This window comes from Acomys minous, assembly GCF_964271855.1.
Source record: "Acomys minous genome assembly, chromosome: 4".
Taxonomy (NCBI): domain Eukaryota; kingdom Metazoa; phylum Chordata; class Mammalia; order Rodentia; family Muridae; genus Acomys; species Acomys minous.
Window position 1 is genome coordinate 59401033 of NC_140486.1, and position 15078 is coordinate 59416110.

The following is a 15078-nucleotide window of genomic DNA, read 5'->3' on the forward strand; positions in this document are numbered from 1 at the left end:
ACTGCTATTCCAACCATTCATGTGCTGCAGGTAAGGTGTAAATGTTTACACAGTTTATTACTACTGCTTATGTTAAACTAGTTATAACAACAGCATTTTTTAGGACATATCTCTGATTTCTATCTACCATACTCTGTATCACATGAGCAAATGTCAGGCCCTGAGAAAGGCTAGGTAGCTAAAAAATCCACCATCTTGAAAAATCTCTGAGTTGTCATATAAGGAAATATCCCACTAACTAACTAAGATACCATGAACTATAATGTGCTAAATGAAAAATCCGATTTAAAATGATCTAGATCCACGAACATAAAGACATTACATATGAAGTTACAGATTCTAAGCATATGCAATTCGAGATATGGGAGATGGGAAGGGACAGGAGGTTTTCTTTTCCTGTATGAGGGTTTTTGATCTGAAAAGTAACAATATATCATGTATACGCAACAGCTGGGAAGGCCCTGGGTGGCCTTTCCCTTCAGGCTACTAGACATCCTTTGAAAGCCAGAGCTTGGGGAAAGGGTGAAGAAAGGTGTCTCTGTTTGAAGCAAGAGAAGGAAGTTCTGCTGCAGAAAGTGCCCAGGGCCAAGGATGATAAGGACAGGCAATGGACTCTGCTGGCTTTATCCTTACTTCTTCCCATGAAATTATGCAGTGTATTTATCATGAATTTATATTTTTTAAGTTGTTGGTTACACATAATTTTTAAATATTAAATTACCAGTAACCAAACAGTCAATATTCTAATAGGATTGGATAGTACCTGTTCCTATACACTTACAGTATATAGAGAGATTGCAAACAGTCATCTTGGAAAATTCTAGTTTAAAAGCAACTCAATTGTTAAACACTGCAAACAGGTCCAAGAGTGCAGAAAAGTCTTGAGGGCTAAGGGGAAAGACTATATATTTTAAAGCAAAGCTTTGTAACACTTCTTCAGTTCTTAGTGACATTTAATTCATTTAGGACTTTGAATAATTCCCAAAATGTTACACATTTTAAAGAAGTTTTAGTTGCTTCAAGTGATGGCTAGTGAGTTGAAGGAAGCACAACATCCACCATAGCCTAAGGTTATATTATTTCTATGCACCCCAAACAAACAGCACATTGATGTGCTTTTATTCTACACTTCTGCTCCCCAAATGGATCATCACTGACTTAGCACTTTTATTTGAATTTGCTTCTTTAGGACATTTTGTATAAGTGCAATCACTTATGCTTTCAATGCTTTCACGATTCGTGCGTATTATACAATGCATCCTATCTTGCTCCTTTCTACTGCCAATTATTCCACTGTGTGGACATATGACATTTTCGTTTCCATTTATCAGCTTTACATTTTCAATCTGTCTACTTTTCAGTCTGTATTATAAGAAAACAGAGCTTATGGCGCATGCATCGGAAGTTTCATATGTGATTTAGTGGGATTTCTAGACTCCTTGGATATTCAATGTTTAACTGATGGTTGTACAATTATTAAAAAGGTAAGAATTTTTGAAAATTGTAACGTGGGCCTAGGAAAGTACTGAAGAAAAAGAGCCTTTTACAGTTCTAAACAAAGTCAGAGATGAGAAAGAGGTCCCTGAAGCCTCTCCCTCCAGCATCTGGTAACCACCATTCTACTCAGAAGTTCCGTGAGACCAGCTTGCACAGCACACATAGGAATGGGTCAACCATGAAAACACACAGACAAGAAAGGAACAGGAACTTGTGTATACAAATAACTCACATATCTATAGTTAGTTGATTTTTTTTTATAAAAGTGGTAAGAAAGCATATTGGAGAAGAGACTATTTTATCAATAAATGGCATCCCATGTAAAAGAACACAGCAAGATCTCCATCAGTTATTACCCCCGTCCTAAAGGATTGAGACCTAAACATAAGACTCACAACAGTGAAAAGTGCTAGTAGAAACACGGGGTAAGCTCTTAGGACAATGTTATGGGTACTAATTTTTTTTTGGACACATCTCATGTACATAAAATTTAAAAAGCGATACAGGCTAAATTAAAAAAAACTGTAGAGCAAAGAAAATAAACATCAGAGAGAAGAGACACCATATAAACTGAAAAAGGCTTATTTGTAAACTATATATCTGAAAACTATTTATATACAGAATTATAAGGAACTAAAGAAACCAACAGCAGAACTAAAAATATCCCAATAGCCTTATATTAAAAATGGTAAATTATACTTAAGCAAACATTTCTCGAAAGACATTACAAATGACCAATAGGTATATGAAAAAGAAAGAAAGGAAAGAGGAGAAGGAAGAGTAGGAAGAGAGGGTAGAAAGGAAAGAAGGAAAAAGAAGGAAGAAGAAAGGAAGATGACAAGAGACAGGAAGGAAAGGTGACGGCAGGTGGGCTCAACAGTCTGTCAATCTGTAACTTTGGACACACACATCCTGCTTATTCTTTGACTTTCTTCTCACACACGTTTCCTAAGACTGAGTTTACATCTCTTTCTCTCCTTTTCTCCCTCTGAGCGCCGCCCGCCCCGAGATTACTGTCTGCACAACCCTAAACCCCATAACTTCAAATTGAAACCTCTAGCCTTGATGTTTTTGAAGAGACTGAGATCCATTTCTTAGTCACCTTAGTCAGCAGGACCTTAGCCTGAGAATCCTCTCTGCTTAACAATTCAGCTGCTAGCAATAGAAGAGACTCCTACTAATAAACATTCAGCGGCATTCTAAGAGCATTATCTTTAAAGCTGCAGCTAACTGATAAAAGGAGCAAAACCCAGCATCTGACTCTTTTTTGTTTGTTTTGTTTTTCGAGATAGGGTTTCTTTATGTTATCTTGGCTGTCCTGGATTCTCTTTGTAGACCAGGCTGGCCCCGAACTCACAGCGATCCGCCTGCCTCTGCCTCCGGAGTGCTGGGATTAAAGGCGCGCACCACCACGCCCAGCCAGCATCTGACTCTTATTCTAGTCATCCTCAAAATCGAATTCATCATCTCGTCACCCATTTGTTCTCGCTGACATCCTTCCCTCCGTATCACTCAGGCTCCAAACCTGGAAGCTGATATTTAGAACTGCTTATAATTTAACCAAATGTACTAGTTTAGTCTTCAGCTTAAATGTCCCTTACTCTTCTAGTACAGTGAGCCATTCCTGCCACTGGTCCTCATACCCAAATGTCAATTTCTTCCTTTCCCCAAGAGTCTCTCCAGCTTCCTTCCACTGGCAGAAGAGGGAGAGGAGGGCCCTACTCCAGGACTGTCAAAGTCCACTTCATCTTTCAGGGCTTAGTTCAAATTTTATTTATAGATAGATGTCTTTTATTTTTCTATGTTTCTTACATAGTCCTTACATTCTAAATAAGCAATAAACACTTGTACATTTGCCTTTTCTTTTTTGAAAAACTGTATAATATTATAAAACTTAATTGCAATAACTAAAACATTATTGCACCTTTAAGAAACTCTTTTATTAAATAAATTCTATTACAAAGATCCTACAAATAAATTAAAATATCACACATCCAAAGTAATGAGACCCAAAGTCTATACAATGTAATGAACCTGTATAGCATAGGAGTCAGCTTTCGCAGCAGAAGCTGGAAGCATCACACTAAATTGTTCAGTTTCAGCACTGACTCCTTACAGTTCCCGAGGGTGAGATCGTCCCGACACTCCGGCTATGCTCAGCAAAATGACATTTATTTATTTAGCTAATGGAGACCCAAGCCAGAATCTTAGTATGCTAGGCAATGTCCTACTACTGAGCTACATTCTCAGCCCATACTTAATTTTTTTTTCAACAACAGGCATTTACTACAGTGGCTGAATAAAATGGAAAATAAAGTTTGGTTAATAAAGTGTTTAGCATTATATGAAAGTTCAAGAATCATGAGGAATTTAGGAGTCTGCTTAATTAGAAAACAGCTACTTTATAAAAGTCTTCTTTGTTCAGTCAATAAACAAACATCCAAGGAATTAAATAATAAAAATGGGCCTGTTAGCAGTCAGAGATGCTGGTGAATCAAGCTAGTTCCATCTTTCTGTGGTGGTAATTACCTTCCAAGGGCTTGGCTCAGCTGTGCCCTATGATTTGATCTTATTTGTCATTAAGGCCTTGCAGATTATTTATTTTCATTCTATAGCATTTATGCAGGAAGGCAGCAATGGAAGCTCCCTTGTCTGTAATTCTTCCCACAGATAATAGAAAATAAATTGCAATTAGATTCTGGTAATTGTATATAATTAACTCAAAATGAGCTGTTAATTATAAAAAATATGTTTTTTAACTTTCTCATTATCTCATTTATTTTACTTCCAAATTCTTAATGCCTCACTTGAGTCAGTTTGATATTTTAAATACACAGAGTACTTTTAATATTCAGATAATTTAAATGTCCAAATAAACAAAATTCAGCTTACAATCAAATTTTATCTAGGGAATTCTTCTTTTAATATCAAAAAGCTTGTGAGGTAGAAAGAAGGTCATCCTCATAATGGTTCATGGTTATGTCATCTACAAGCAGCAGGCAGTCTCGCTCTGATACTTCTCCGTAGATTGCTCACGGCACTACAGTAATTTCTGTGGGCCCAGGTCTGCTGCTTTCTGGATAAATAGAGACAAACACCATTTCCATAACCAATTGAATCAGGGCAAAATTATTGTTTTTTCCTTTAAAATTTCATTTTACATTTAAAAACTTAAACACTATTGAGTGAGAATTCTTGGCTTTCCAATGACTATCACACTGTCCAAGCACTTACCAAAGCTGCTACTAATTCTTACATAATATTTTAAAAGTCTGTATTTTCATCATCATAGGCATAGTAGGAAATAGTTTTCTGGAAGCAGTGTTTAATCTTACCTTACTCTATCACAATTTAAAATTTTAGAGCATACACACCCTAATATCTGGAAAGCTTTTTTAAAGCTTGTCCAACTCTTCATGGAACACTAACATTCATAGCAATTACTATAAGCATCTGACCACTGGTCATGAAAGCTTTTAGAAACAATGGTAATTTGAATTGCTACAAACTTTCTAGAAAGAATTAGCATGGTTGTATCAGTTATGTGCATAGTCATGACTGCAATAACTGACAGAAACAACTTAAAGGAGAAAGGTTTATTTTCGCTCACATTTTTAGTCTAGTGTACAGGTGGCAGAGTGTATGCAGGAGCGTGTTTACATCACAGCGGACCAGGACCCAGAGGCTGGGTATGACCCTCAGTGACCCACCTGTCGCTGACCTACTTCTGACATGTGGGCCCACTTCCACCTACCAAAATAGTGCTGGGAGGAGAAGGGTTCAAAGCGCAAGTCTCTGGAGAGATACATTTCAGATTCAAACCATAACAATTTCCAAGTATAATTTACAATAATAAATTATTCATAGTATCTTGTAAAAATACCTTCTGGCTTGCCAACTTCACTTTGGAGGAATTTATCCCTTAAAGAAGTACCAGAATATTGAATCCGTAAATTGCTTTTTGTAGGGCGGCCATTTTACTATGTTAATCCTACCCATTCATGAGCATGAGAGATCTTTCGATTTTCTGATATCTTCTTCAATTTCTTTCTTCAATGTCTTAAATATTTCAATCATTTAAGTCTTTCACTTGCCAGGTTAAAATTACCCAAGATATTTTCTCTCATTTGAGGTTATCGTAACAGGTGTTGTTTTCCTGATTTCTTTCCCAGTCCATTTATCATCTATATACAAGAAGGCTACTGAGTTTTGTTTGTTAATTTTGTATCCAGCTATTTTGCTGATATAAGCTGTAATGTTTCCTGGTGGAATTTTTAGGGTCACTTATGTATATAACCATTTCATGTGCAAAGGAAGATACTTTGACTTCTTGCCTTCCTATTTGTGTAACCAAGAACTATTTGATATAAAGCCCACTCTATGAGATGGAACCCATTCCTGACACGGCTATGGTAGCCAAGAACCTGAAACCAGATAGGTCAGGGACTTATGGGAAAATCTGTATACTTCTGCTCTCTCTGGTAAAGGAATGTAGCACTAAAATGATTTCTAATGACAATCTGTTGCTTTGTCAGTCACCATCAGAGAAGTTTCCTCCTGCAGCAGATGGGAAAAATAAAACAGACCCACAGCCAATGTGCAGATAACAAAAGGCTTGGAACACTCAACCCTATAAGGGATGTCTCCATCGGATTTCTCCCCTCAGAGTTCCCAGAACTCTGTGGAAGAGAAGGGAGAAAGAGTGTAAGCCAAAGGGAATTGAGGAGACCAGGAAGCAAGGCATTCTATGAACAGCAGAGTTCGCACACATATGAACACAAAGAGACGGTGGCAGCAAGCACAGGGCCTACACGGTTCTGCACCAGGTCAGGGCCCTAGAGCCGAAAGGAGAAAGTGGACACACACACATCCCTGCTCAGAAGATATCTCCAGTAGATAGACATTTGCATACAAAAATTACTTTTCTCCAATGGAGTCTCACTGGGAAAAAAAGCCACTCTTAAGGGCAGGCCCGATGGCCAACACAAAATGAATTCTATAGTATCTTGGAGGTTCTATGTCTCACAATATTAAGTAAGGCCACCTTTTGTTATGTTATGTTTGTTTTTTGTTTGTTTGTATATATTATGGTTTCCAGGAAGGGTTTTTATAGGATTCTTGAGTGTGCAAATTTGTGTCTCTGAATTTATATATATATATGTATTTTGTGTGTGTGATTTTACCTGGCTGCTTTTCTTGGTTTTCTTTTTTGTCATATTTGGATTTGTTTGTTTTTTATTTCTCTTCATTTATTATTATTCCTGTATATATACTTATATATATATACATATATACATACATATATATGTGTATATATATATATGTGTATATATATATATATATATATATATATATATATATATATATATATATATATCATACGGATACATACAATTGGGATAAATAAAATGGATTTATCACTTTATAATGCTATGAGTCCGAAGTCTGCTGGGGTCTGTCCTGGGTAATGCTCAAGTGTCAGCAGCACTGTTTCCTTACGCACTGAATATGCTGCTTCCTTAGTGGCTGTCAGATAAGGTCTGTTCTTTGACCTATATGCTCCTTCCTTCACTTTCAAAGCCAGCAGTGGCAGGTTAAGTCACTTCCATATTTATAACCTTTTATCCATTTTCCTGTCTGTGTCTGAACCAGCAGCACATAAAGCGTTTCCACACTTCAGGACTCCAGTAATTAGCCTGGGCCCATTAAGAGAATCCAGAGTAATCTTCCCATGTTGCGGTTCTAGCCTTTAATCATACCTGAGAAGCCTCTTTGCCATGGGAAGCAACAGATTCAGAGGTTCCAATGATTATGAGCATGAACACTTTTGGGAAGAATTATTCTTTTAAAAACTGTTACGTTTGTTTGTTTGTTTGTTTGTTTGTTTGTTTAGAGTATGCATGCCACAGTGAGTGTGTGGAGGTCAGAGGACAACTTTCAGGAACTGGTTCTTTCCTTCCACCAGGTACAGTCCCTGGGATGGAACTCAGATCATCAGTCTTGGCAGCAGCATCTTTATGCACAGAGCCATCTCACTTGCACCTTATGGGGAGAATTGCTCTGCTTACTACAGGAGTAACCTTAAAACTTGATAATCATTAAGTACTATGTGTGGTGGGGGGCCTAATGTGTTTAGATTGATCTAAAGTGTATACATGTGCCTATGTCTATAAATGTAAAGCGAGGCTTAGGAAGCTACGTATCAAGGTAGGAATGATTAATTTAACTAAAACAGTCAGGATAGGAAATGAGATACAGAAAAAAAATGAAGACTTATTTTCTTGATATGACTCATTTTATTTTTTGTAAGAGAATGTCTTACTACTTGTAAGATAAAAAGGTAGTTCTAAATTTTAATGAATATTAAAATATTTGAAGATTAGATTTGATAGATTATGAAACAAAATGTATATTAATATATAAAACATAGTGATTTATCAGATGTAGAAATTATATAAGATTACATCTAGATGATGAAATTAAAGGTTTTCCTTCATTTAATTTGTTAGCATTTTTATGTTTTTATACCACATGTAAGCAAGCAAGTAAGTAAAGATATATATGTATGTGTATATATATATATATATTATTACTGATAAGAAAATATTTTAAATAAAAAAGGCTGGGCATGGTGGCACACATCCTTAATCTCAACACATGGGAGGCATAGGCAGCAAACTTCTGTGGGTTGCAGGCCAGCCTGATCTACATAGTGAGCTTTCTTCAGGCCTGTCAAGGCTGTACAATGAGACCCCTCCTCCAAAGAAAGTAATAAAATGTTATTACATAGCAACTAAAACAGTAATGGCCCTACAAAAAGAAGAAATACAAAGTGATAATGAATACAAATTGCTCATCTTATTTGAATATTGGAAAATTGCTAATTACAATAGAACTGTTTTCATTTTTTAAGTTGCCAAGTGTTGTTTAATTATTCAAATCAACATTAGGAAGCCAATTTCCTGGCCTGATTGGAAATAAAACTCTGTCCCTTTTTGAAGCTTCTCTGTGAGAACAGTAAAAGGATGTACTAGTGTGACAATAGGTAAAAGATGTCACAAAGTTCAGAAGTCTGAAAAGTGGATATATGAGGTTAACTCAGTTAGCCAACTAAGAAAAAATACCCGCACTGTGTGGGGAAGAGAAAGGGCTGAACATTGCCAGAGAATTCCTGAAAGGTTTAGAGCAGGTAGAATTGCAGCAAAAGCGGAAAATCCAGCAGGCTGAAAGCTTTCTCAGCATTAAAACGCCAAGCTGCCCTTGACTTTCTGTCCCCACCTAGTGTTGAAGACTGAGGTTCACCTCCAGAAAGGTGAGAAAGTGGGTAAAACTGGCTGGCTTGGATGCTTAGCACTGATGTAAAAAGCAAAATGCACAAACGAACAAACAGTAATCCTCAAGTAGGCTCAGTGCTACATGCTTATAGTTCCAGCACGGGGAGCTGCTGCAGTAGTGTGCCCCCGAGGCTCACTGGCCAGCCTGTCTGTCAAGCTCCAGGCCAGACACATGCTGTCTCAAGGATCAAGGGGCGTGGGAGGTTGATCTGCAAGGAGTTAGGGGGGTAGGAGTGGAGGGTGAATATGATCAAACGCATTACATGACATTCTCAAAGAGTTAACACAAATATTATATTAACAAGGTAGATGACACCCAAGAAACTTTGAGCCCAAGGTTGTCCTGTGCCCTCTACCTGAACACATGCACATACATACATAAGAATGACTCTAGACTTGAGTGTCTGAAGTACAGTTGGGAGCAGAAAGCCATATAGTTCAAAGGAGGGCAAGGTGAAAGCGTACACAATAATGTCCACAGGCCTCTTCTTTCACAGTGCTCCTCATATTAAGAGCTGGTATAGTTTGGATCTTAATGCCTGAGGATTTTCTGGTTGATGTTGGTACCTTTAGGAGATGAGACGAGCATAGAGCGCAACATCGGGAACACACTCTTGAAGGGGGTACTGGAATCTTGTTCCCTTTTCTCTCTTTGCTTCCTGGTTACCATGAGGCAAACAACTTTGTTTTACTGAGTGTTCTCTACAGACCCAGAAAGGATAAGCCAACTCACCAAGGACTGAAATATCTGAAATAAAAATAATCCTTTCATCCCTTTGAGTTTTTAAAATATATTTTGTCATAGTAATGAAAATCTGACTAACAGCAGCCTAGCTCATAAAATGATACCATCAAATTTCCCCAACAAGTCATACAGTTTATCCTTAGAACTGCCTACCCAAGAGAAAATACTTATGGGCAGAAACAGGCAGGAGCCCTGGCTTCTACCTAAGCACAGGGAACCCATGAGGCGACAAACCTTGCTGACACACATCAAAAGCTTTTAATAGTTGTTTATTGCTTTTGATTAGAAATAATAATGGCTTACTAGACATTTGTGAACAAAGCAAACTTGAACTTGTTGAAAACAGAGTAATGTAGCAGGAACAGAAGCAGCTTCAAAAGCTACTATAAATATCTTCAGAGTTATGAGGAATATAAAATAAGAAGTGAATAATTTTTAAAAGCACATTTGAAGAATAGTGGTTCTTTGACATTAAAAATTATAGCAATAATAAAATTCAACAGAAGCACTAATAGATAAAATTCAGAAAGTTTGAGTGAGGTAACCCAGACCCAGAAAGACATACATGGTTTGTACTCTCTTATAAGTGGATTTTGGTCATATTACTACAATTCACAGACTCAAAGAAGATAAGCAATGAGGATCCAAGGGAGGAAGCTTAAATCTCACTCAGAAGGGGAAATAGAAAAGACAGAGATGGTGGTGGAAGAGAGGAAACATGGTAGGAGAGGGAGCACAGAGAGATTTGAGGGTGGAGATCAGATCTAGGGAGGACAGAAGGCCTCTAGAGAAAAGAATCTGTGGGAGGGGGCATCTCTGTGACAAGCTGGAGACATAAGTCAGGGTAGGCTCCTGGGAGGATATGAGGGAGGACGCTAGCAGAGACTCATAGTGGCAGGGGCCATAGTGACTGAAGAAGACACCCTCTACCTAGAGAAGCCTCTTAGTAGAGGGAAGAGAACACCAACCCACCCACATAAACTTGGACCCAAATTTCAACCTGCCTACAAGATGTGCAGGTATGAAGATAGAGCAAAGATTGAGGGAAAGTCCAAACAATACGTGGCCCAAGCCAAGACCCACCCCATGGGAGAGAGCCAACCCCTGACACTATTTACTCACTATGCTGCTTGCAGACAGGAACTTATCAAAGTTGTCTTCTGTGGGGTTCTACTGAGCAGCACTTCAAAATAGATGCTGAGACTCAGCCAAACATTGGGCAATGAGCAGGGAGTCTTGAGGAAAAGTGAGGGGAAGGAAAAAAGGACCTGGAGGAGACAGGAGCTCCAGAAGAAGAGCAACATAGCCAACTAACCAGGGCCCAGAAGGGCTCGCTGAGATCAAAGCATCAACCAAGCACCATACATAGAGAGGACCTAGGCCCCATACACAGATGTAGCCAATGGGCAGCTCAGGCTTCATGTGGGTCCCCTAGCAAGGGGAGTGGGAGATTTCTCTGACATGGACCCTGTTCCTAGGCTTTTGATCACTTCTCCCTGGCAGGACAGCCTTGCCAGGCTACAGGGGAAGAGGACACACTCAGTCCTCATGTAACCTGATTAGCTGGGGTGAATTGGAAGTGGGGCTCCCCTTTTCTGAGGAATAGTGTAAGGAGAGGGGGAGAGAGATGGAGGGAGGGACTGGGAGGGGAGGAGGAGTGGGCTATGGCTAGGATGCACAGTGAATAAATAAATTAGTTAATATAAAAAAGAAATTAGGAGGAAAGGTAATTAGTAAAAAGAAGAGAGGAGGATAAAAAGGAAAGATGATTCTAAGAAATTCAGCATCTGAATTTCAACTCAAGTTCTAGGAGGAGACCATACAAAAAGAGAACTGACAGAATGCAAAAGAAAACATTTCCTCAGGTTGAAGAAAGTGTCCCAAATGTAGGAGCACACTGGTTCCTCAGTATAAAACAGGCATTGAAAGGCTAACTAGTGTATGGCAGTACTAATGCTAAGATAATTCATAGAAAGACAAGGTGCAAATACTTTTCATAGAGAATGAATCACACAGACATTAGTAGCCAAATTGTACCAATTTAAAAATGGCAGCAATGTGAAACAGGTTAATAAAGAAATATTGGTGCATAAGTAGCTACATAATAAATATTTGCTGACTAAACATGGCTTTACAAAATAGTAAGTGATACCAGAAAATAGTGGGTAAATAAAATTTTGAATAAGCATAATCTTTATTACTCAATACAGAAAAATAAAAAAAGGTTTTAAAGATTGTTTCTGAGAAGTAGAATTGTGCATGGTTTTTATTCTTTTCAATTTCTTTCAAAATTGTAAATAAGAATTATTTATGTAGTTTTAAGTGATCAGAAATTTAATAAAGAGTAGGTATGTAGCTCATACACATGACCTGTGTGCCTTCGTGGCAGATGTAGGAGGAACAGACGTTCAAGGCTTGGTCATATAATGAGTTCACAGCTAGCCTGAGGAAAATGCCTCAAAAGTCACCATTATCAACAGTTTAAAAAATCTAGTGATAAACAAAAAGCTATAAATTATTATCAAACACATTCTAACTTGTATATTCTTAGTATTTTTGCAGTTTCCCACCCTCAGGTTTACCTTGGTCCAGAGTCACTCCCATTCATATCCACATCGGGTTTAGTGAACTCTTTATCAGCAACCAGTTCTTGAGACTTAAACATAGCTTGAGTTCTTAACCTGTAAAAATAAATTTGACAATTTCTAATCCTGCAGCTCCTGATAAGCTTAACAGTAATACTTGGGAAGCCATGTTCCTCAAGATAGACACCAAAAATTATTCTCACATTACAACTCAACTGTTAAACATGAATGCATAAGATGGTAAGCACTGTGTGTGTGTGTGTGTGTGTGTGTGTGTGTGTGTGTGTGTGTGTGCGCGTGCACTAACATCAATTTATAGGATTTCAGATTTCCTTTATAGAAGCATATGGGAAGATTGAGCTAGTTAGAATATAATTTAAAAATTCAGGGTTATAAATGTTTTAGAGCATCTCAAGAATTGATTCTGAAAGGTAAAGACGTCCATTTACTCACTGCTAAGTGCTTTCTCATTGTGTTAGTTACTTTTGTCTTAGTCTTCCTGTTGCTGTGATAAAACATTAGACAAAAAAGATAAAAGGAAAAAGAACAAAAGGTTTATTTGGCTCACAGTTTGATTGTATAGGCCATCACAATCGGGAAGAGATGAAAGCAGGGGCTTAAGGCAGCTGGTCACATTGCATTTGCAGTCAGGAAGCAGGAGATGAATACTAGACTTCAGCTATCCTTCCTTCCCCCTTTTCTCTACTCTAGGATCCAGGCTCAGGGAGCCACATACCTACATTTAGAGTGAGGTGAGCCTTCCCAGGCATGCCTGGAGGCTTGCTTACATTTCTGGATCCTGTTAAGTCAGCAGTCAACATTAACCATCACAGTTTTCATTGCTAATTTATAAAGGACTCACAAAGCAAGACTTTCTGGAAGCACTGACTCTGTAATTTCAACGTAGCAGAATCAGTTATTAATCAGAATTTAAGTGTTAATGTCTTCCAAAATTCATTTCAATGGGAAAGCTCATCCTCAAACTCTGAACTACTTTAACAACCTTAATTTTATGTTAACTCATTTGGTACTCAGTTATGGACTGTCTTTCCAATACATTTCCTGAATATCCTAAGCACCATAAATAATGTCATGTGCACAACCAGTATTAATTTATTAGTGTGATTGGAGTGAGTTACCTGATCACTGAAATTACAAATCCAATAAAGATATACAATAGCTTATATTCTGTATAAATATGTGTGTGGGACTGGGCATAACACATGGAGATAGATCAAGTTTTATTCAAACAAGTACACTGCCTACATAGTTTTGGGCTGAAATAATAACTATTTTATAAAACAATGAAAATTGATCTGAGTTATAGATAAAAAATACTAGAGTGTTGTTATATATAATAACTAACCTGTAATGTATAGAGATAGCGAGAAAGAAACCAGATCTAAAATGAAGTAGTACGATTTTAAGTATGTGGCAATTAATATATGAGGTGTAGATAACTGGAAAAGAAAAGCAAACATTTTAATCCAGAGGAGAAGGTATGGCTTGAGAAAGTAATAACAAGACAAACTTTCAGAAATTCTTAGGGAGAATGGGGCAAATGGGTACAGAGACAACTGCAAACTAGGTTGATTGGCAACATCTAATCTAGAAAAAAATTATTAGTTTTTAAAATTCAGAACTGGTAAAATAAAGGCATTGTGTTAGGAGGACTCGCTCAAGACAGATATTCTTGGTTTATGACACTACTGTGCAGGGCTTTCAGATAACTCTTAAGTGATAAAATTGCATAAATCTAAAAAGTAGCCTAGAGAGTAGCTCAGTATTCAGCCTAGAAATATGAATTGCCATACTGATTAAACAGATAAACCAAGGCTCTGACTTCTGGCCTGTCCCAGCTATCCATGGTAGGTCAGCTGATTTCCACAGTAGAAAAGCAGTAGGAAGTGAGAAACTCCACTAGTTAGAAATGACTTCAGCCTGGTGTGTGACAGCTGCAACTCTAGCATGTGCGAGAGGCAGAGAAAACACAGGTTTGGGGTAGTTTGGGCCACAGGGATACAATGTGTCTTAAAAAGCCTTCGCCTTATTGTCTTAAATGACTTTATCTGGGCATCTTACTTGAAGTTTCTAACTCCTTGACTTGGGATACTTTTATTTTGTAGTCAGAGTTACAACCCACAAATGAAATGGCAAAACTGTGGCCATCAGGATTCATAGAACCACAAAGACCTTCAGCAGATGCCTAAGGCACCAGAAGTCAGCAAGACCAGGTCTGCAGATGGGCAGTACTGTACCTGGGCACGGTTTCATGGTTTGTATGTATTTACCTCACAAGTTCTGCTCAACAAGAGTGAAAACCTCCCAGTGGAAAACACTGAGGATTTTTGAAAGCTGCAGATAGCAATTAGGTAGGGAAATAGTCAGCAGTGCAATAGAACTGACTCAATCAAATTATAATTTGAGAAGAGTAATTCTGAATAGAGGAGTAAACAGAGTCATCTTAAAAAGAAAATTAGGATAAAGACCCATGGTGGAGTCAAACTATTTCTGTAGAGTTTCCCAGAAGACAGAAGTTCTTTTTTGAGTGGTTGGTCAGGGCTGTCTAAGACTCCAAAAAGCACATAACCTATTGCTGTTGCCCTTGATTGACCCCCAGAAGTGAAAGGTCAATTCCTACTACTCAAGATACCATGCACTTCAGAAACAGGACGCAGAGGCACTTGAGCTGGAGCTGATCTAAATGTCCCATTCCTGAGGAGTAACTCTGATGGTACCAGAAGATACCAGCAAGCTTCCAAGGAGGGAGGCAGCCAGCAGCTCAACCCAGCTATGATGACTAGGAACCAACCTGGTGACTATGAAGCAAACAAAGTGGGCAGTGAGGAGAATGGGCCTGGAGGAGGGATAGATGTTTCAAGGACTCTGTTTGGTCTATATACTCAGAATACTGGAA

At 38.1% G+C, this 15078-nt stretch overlaps 1 protein-coding gene across 3 annotated transcripts in view; it reads right to left on the bottom strand.

Moving 5' to 3' along the window:
* Positions 1 to 15078, bottom strand: part of KIAA1328 — a gene marked incomplete at its 5' end in the record, with an annotated part of 236140 nt that overhangs the window by 75131 nt on the left and 145931 nt on the right. For 2 of the 3 annotated variants that reach the window (XM_084780616.1, XM_084780617.1), the window contains one exon: positions 12159 to 12257. In XM_084780616.1, the coding sequence (XP_084636742.1) occupies positions 12159 to 12257 (99 nt within the window). Of the gene's footprint in view, positions 1 to 4389; positions 4574 to 12158; positions 12258 to 15078 lie in introns of all 3 variants that reach the window. The other variant, XR_014778983.1, reaches the window with a different exon arrangement.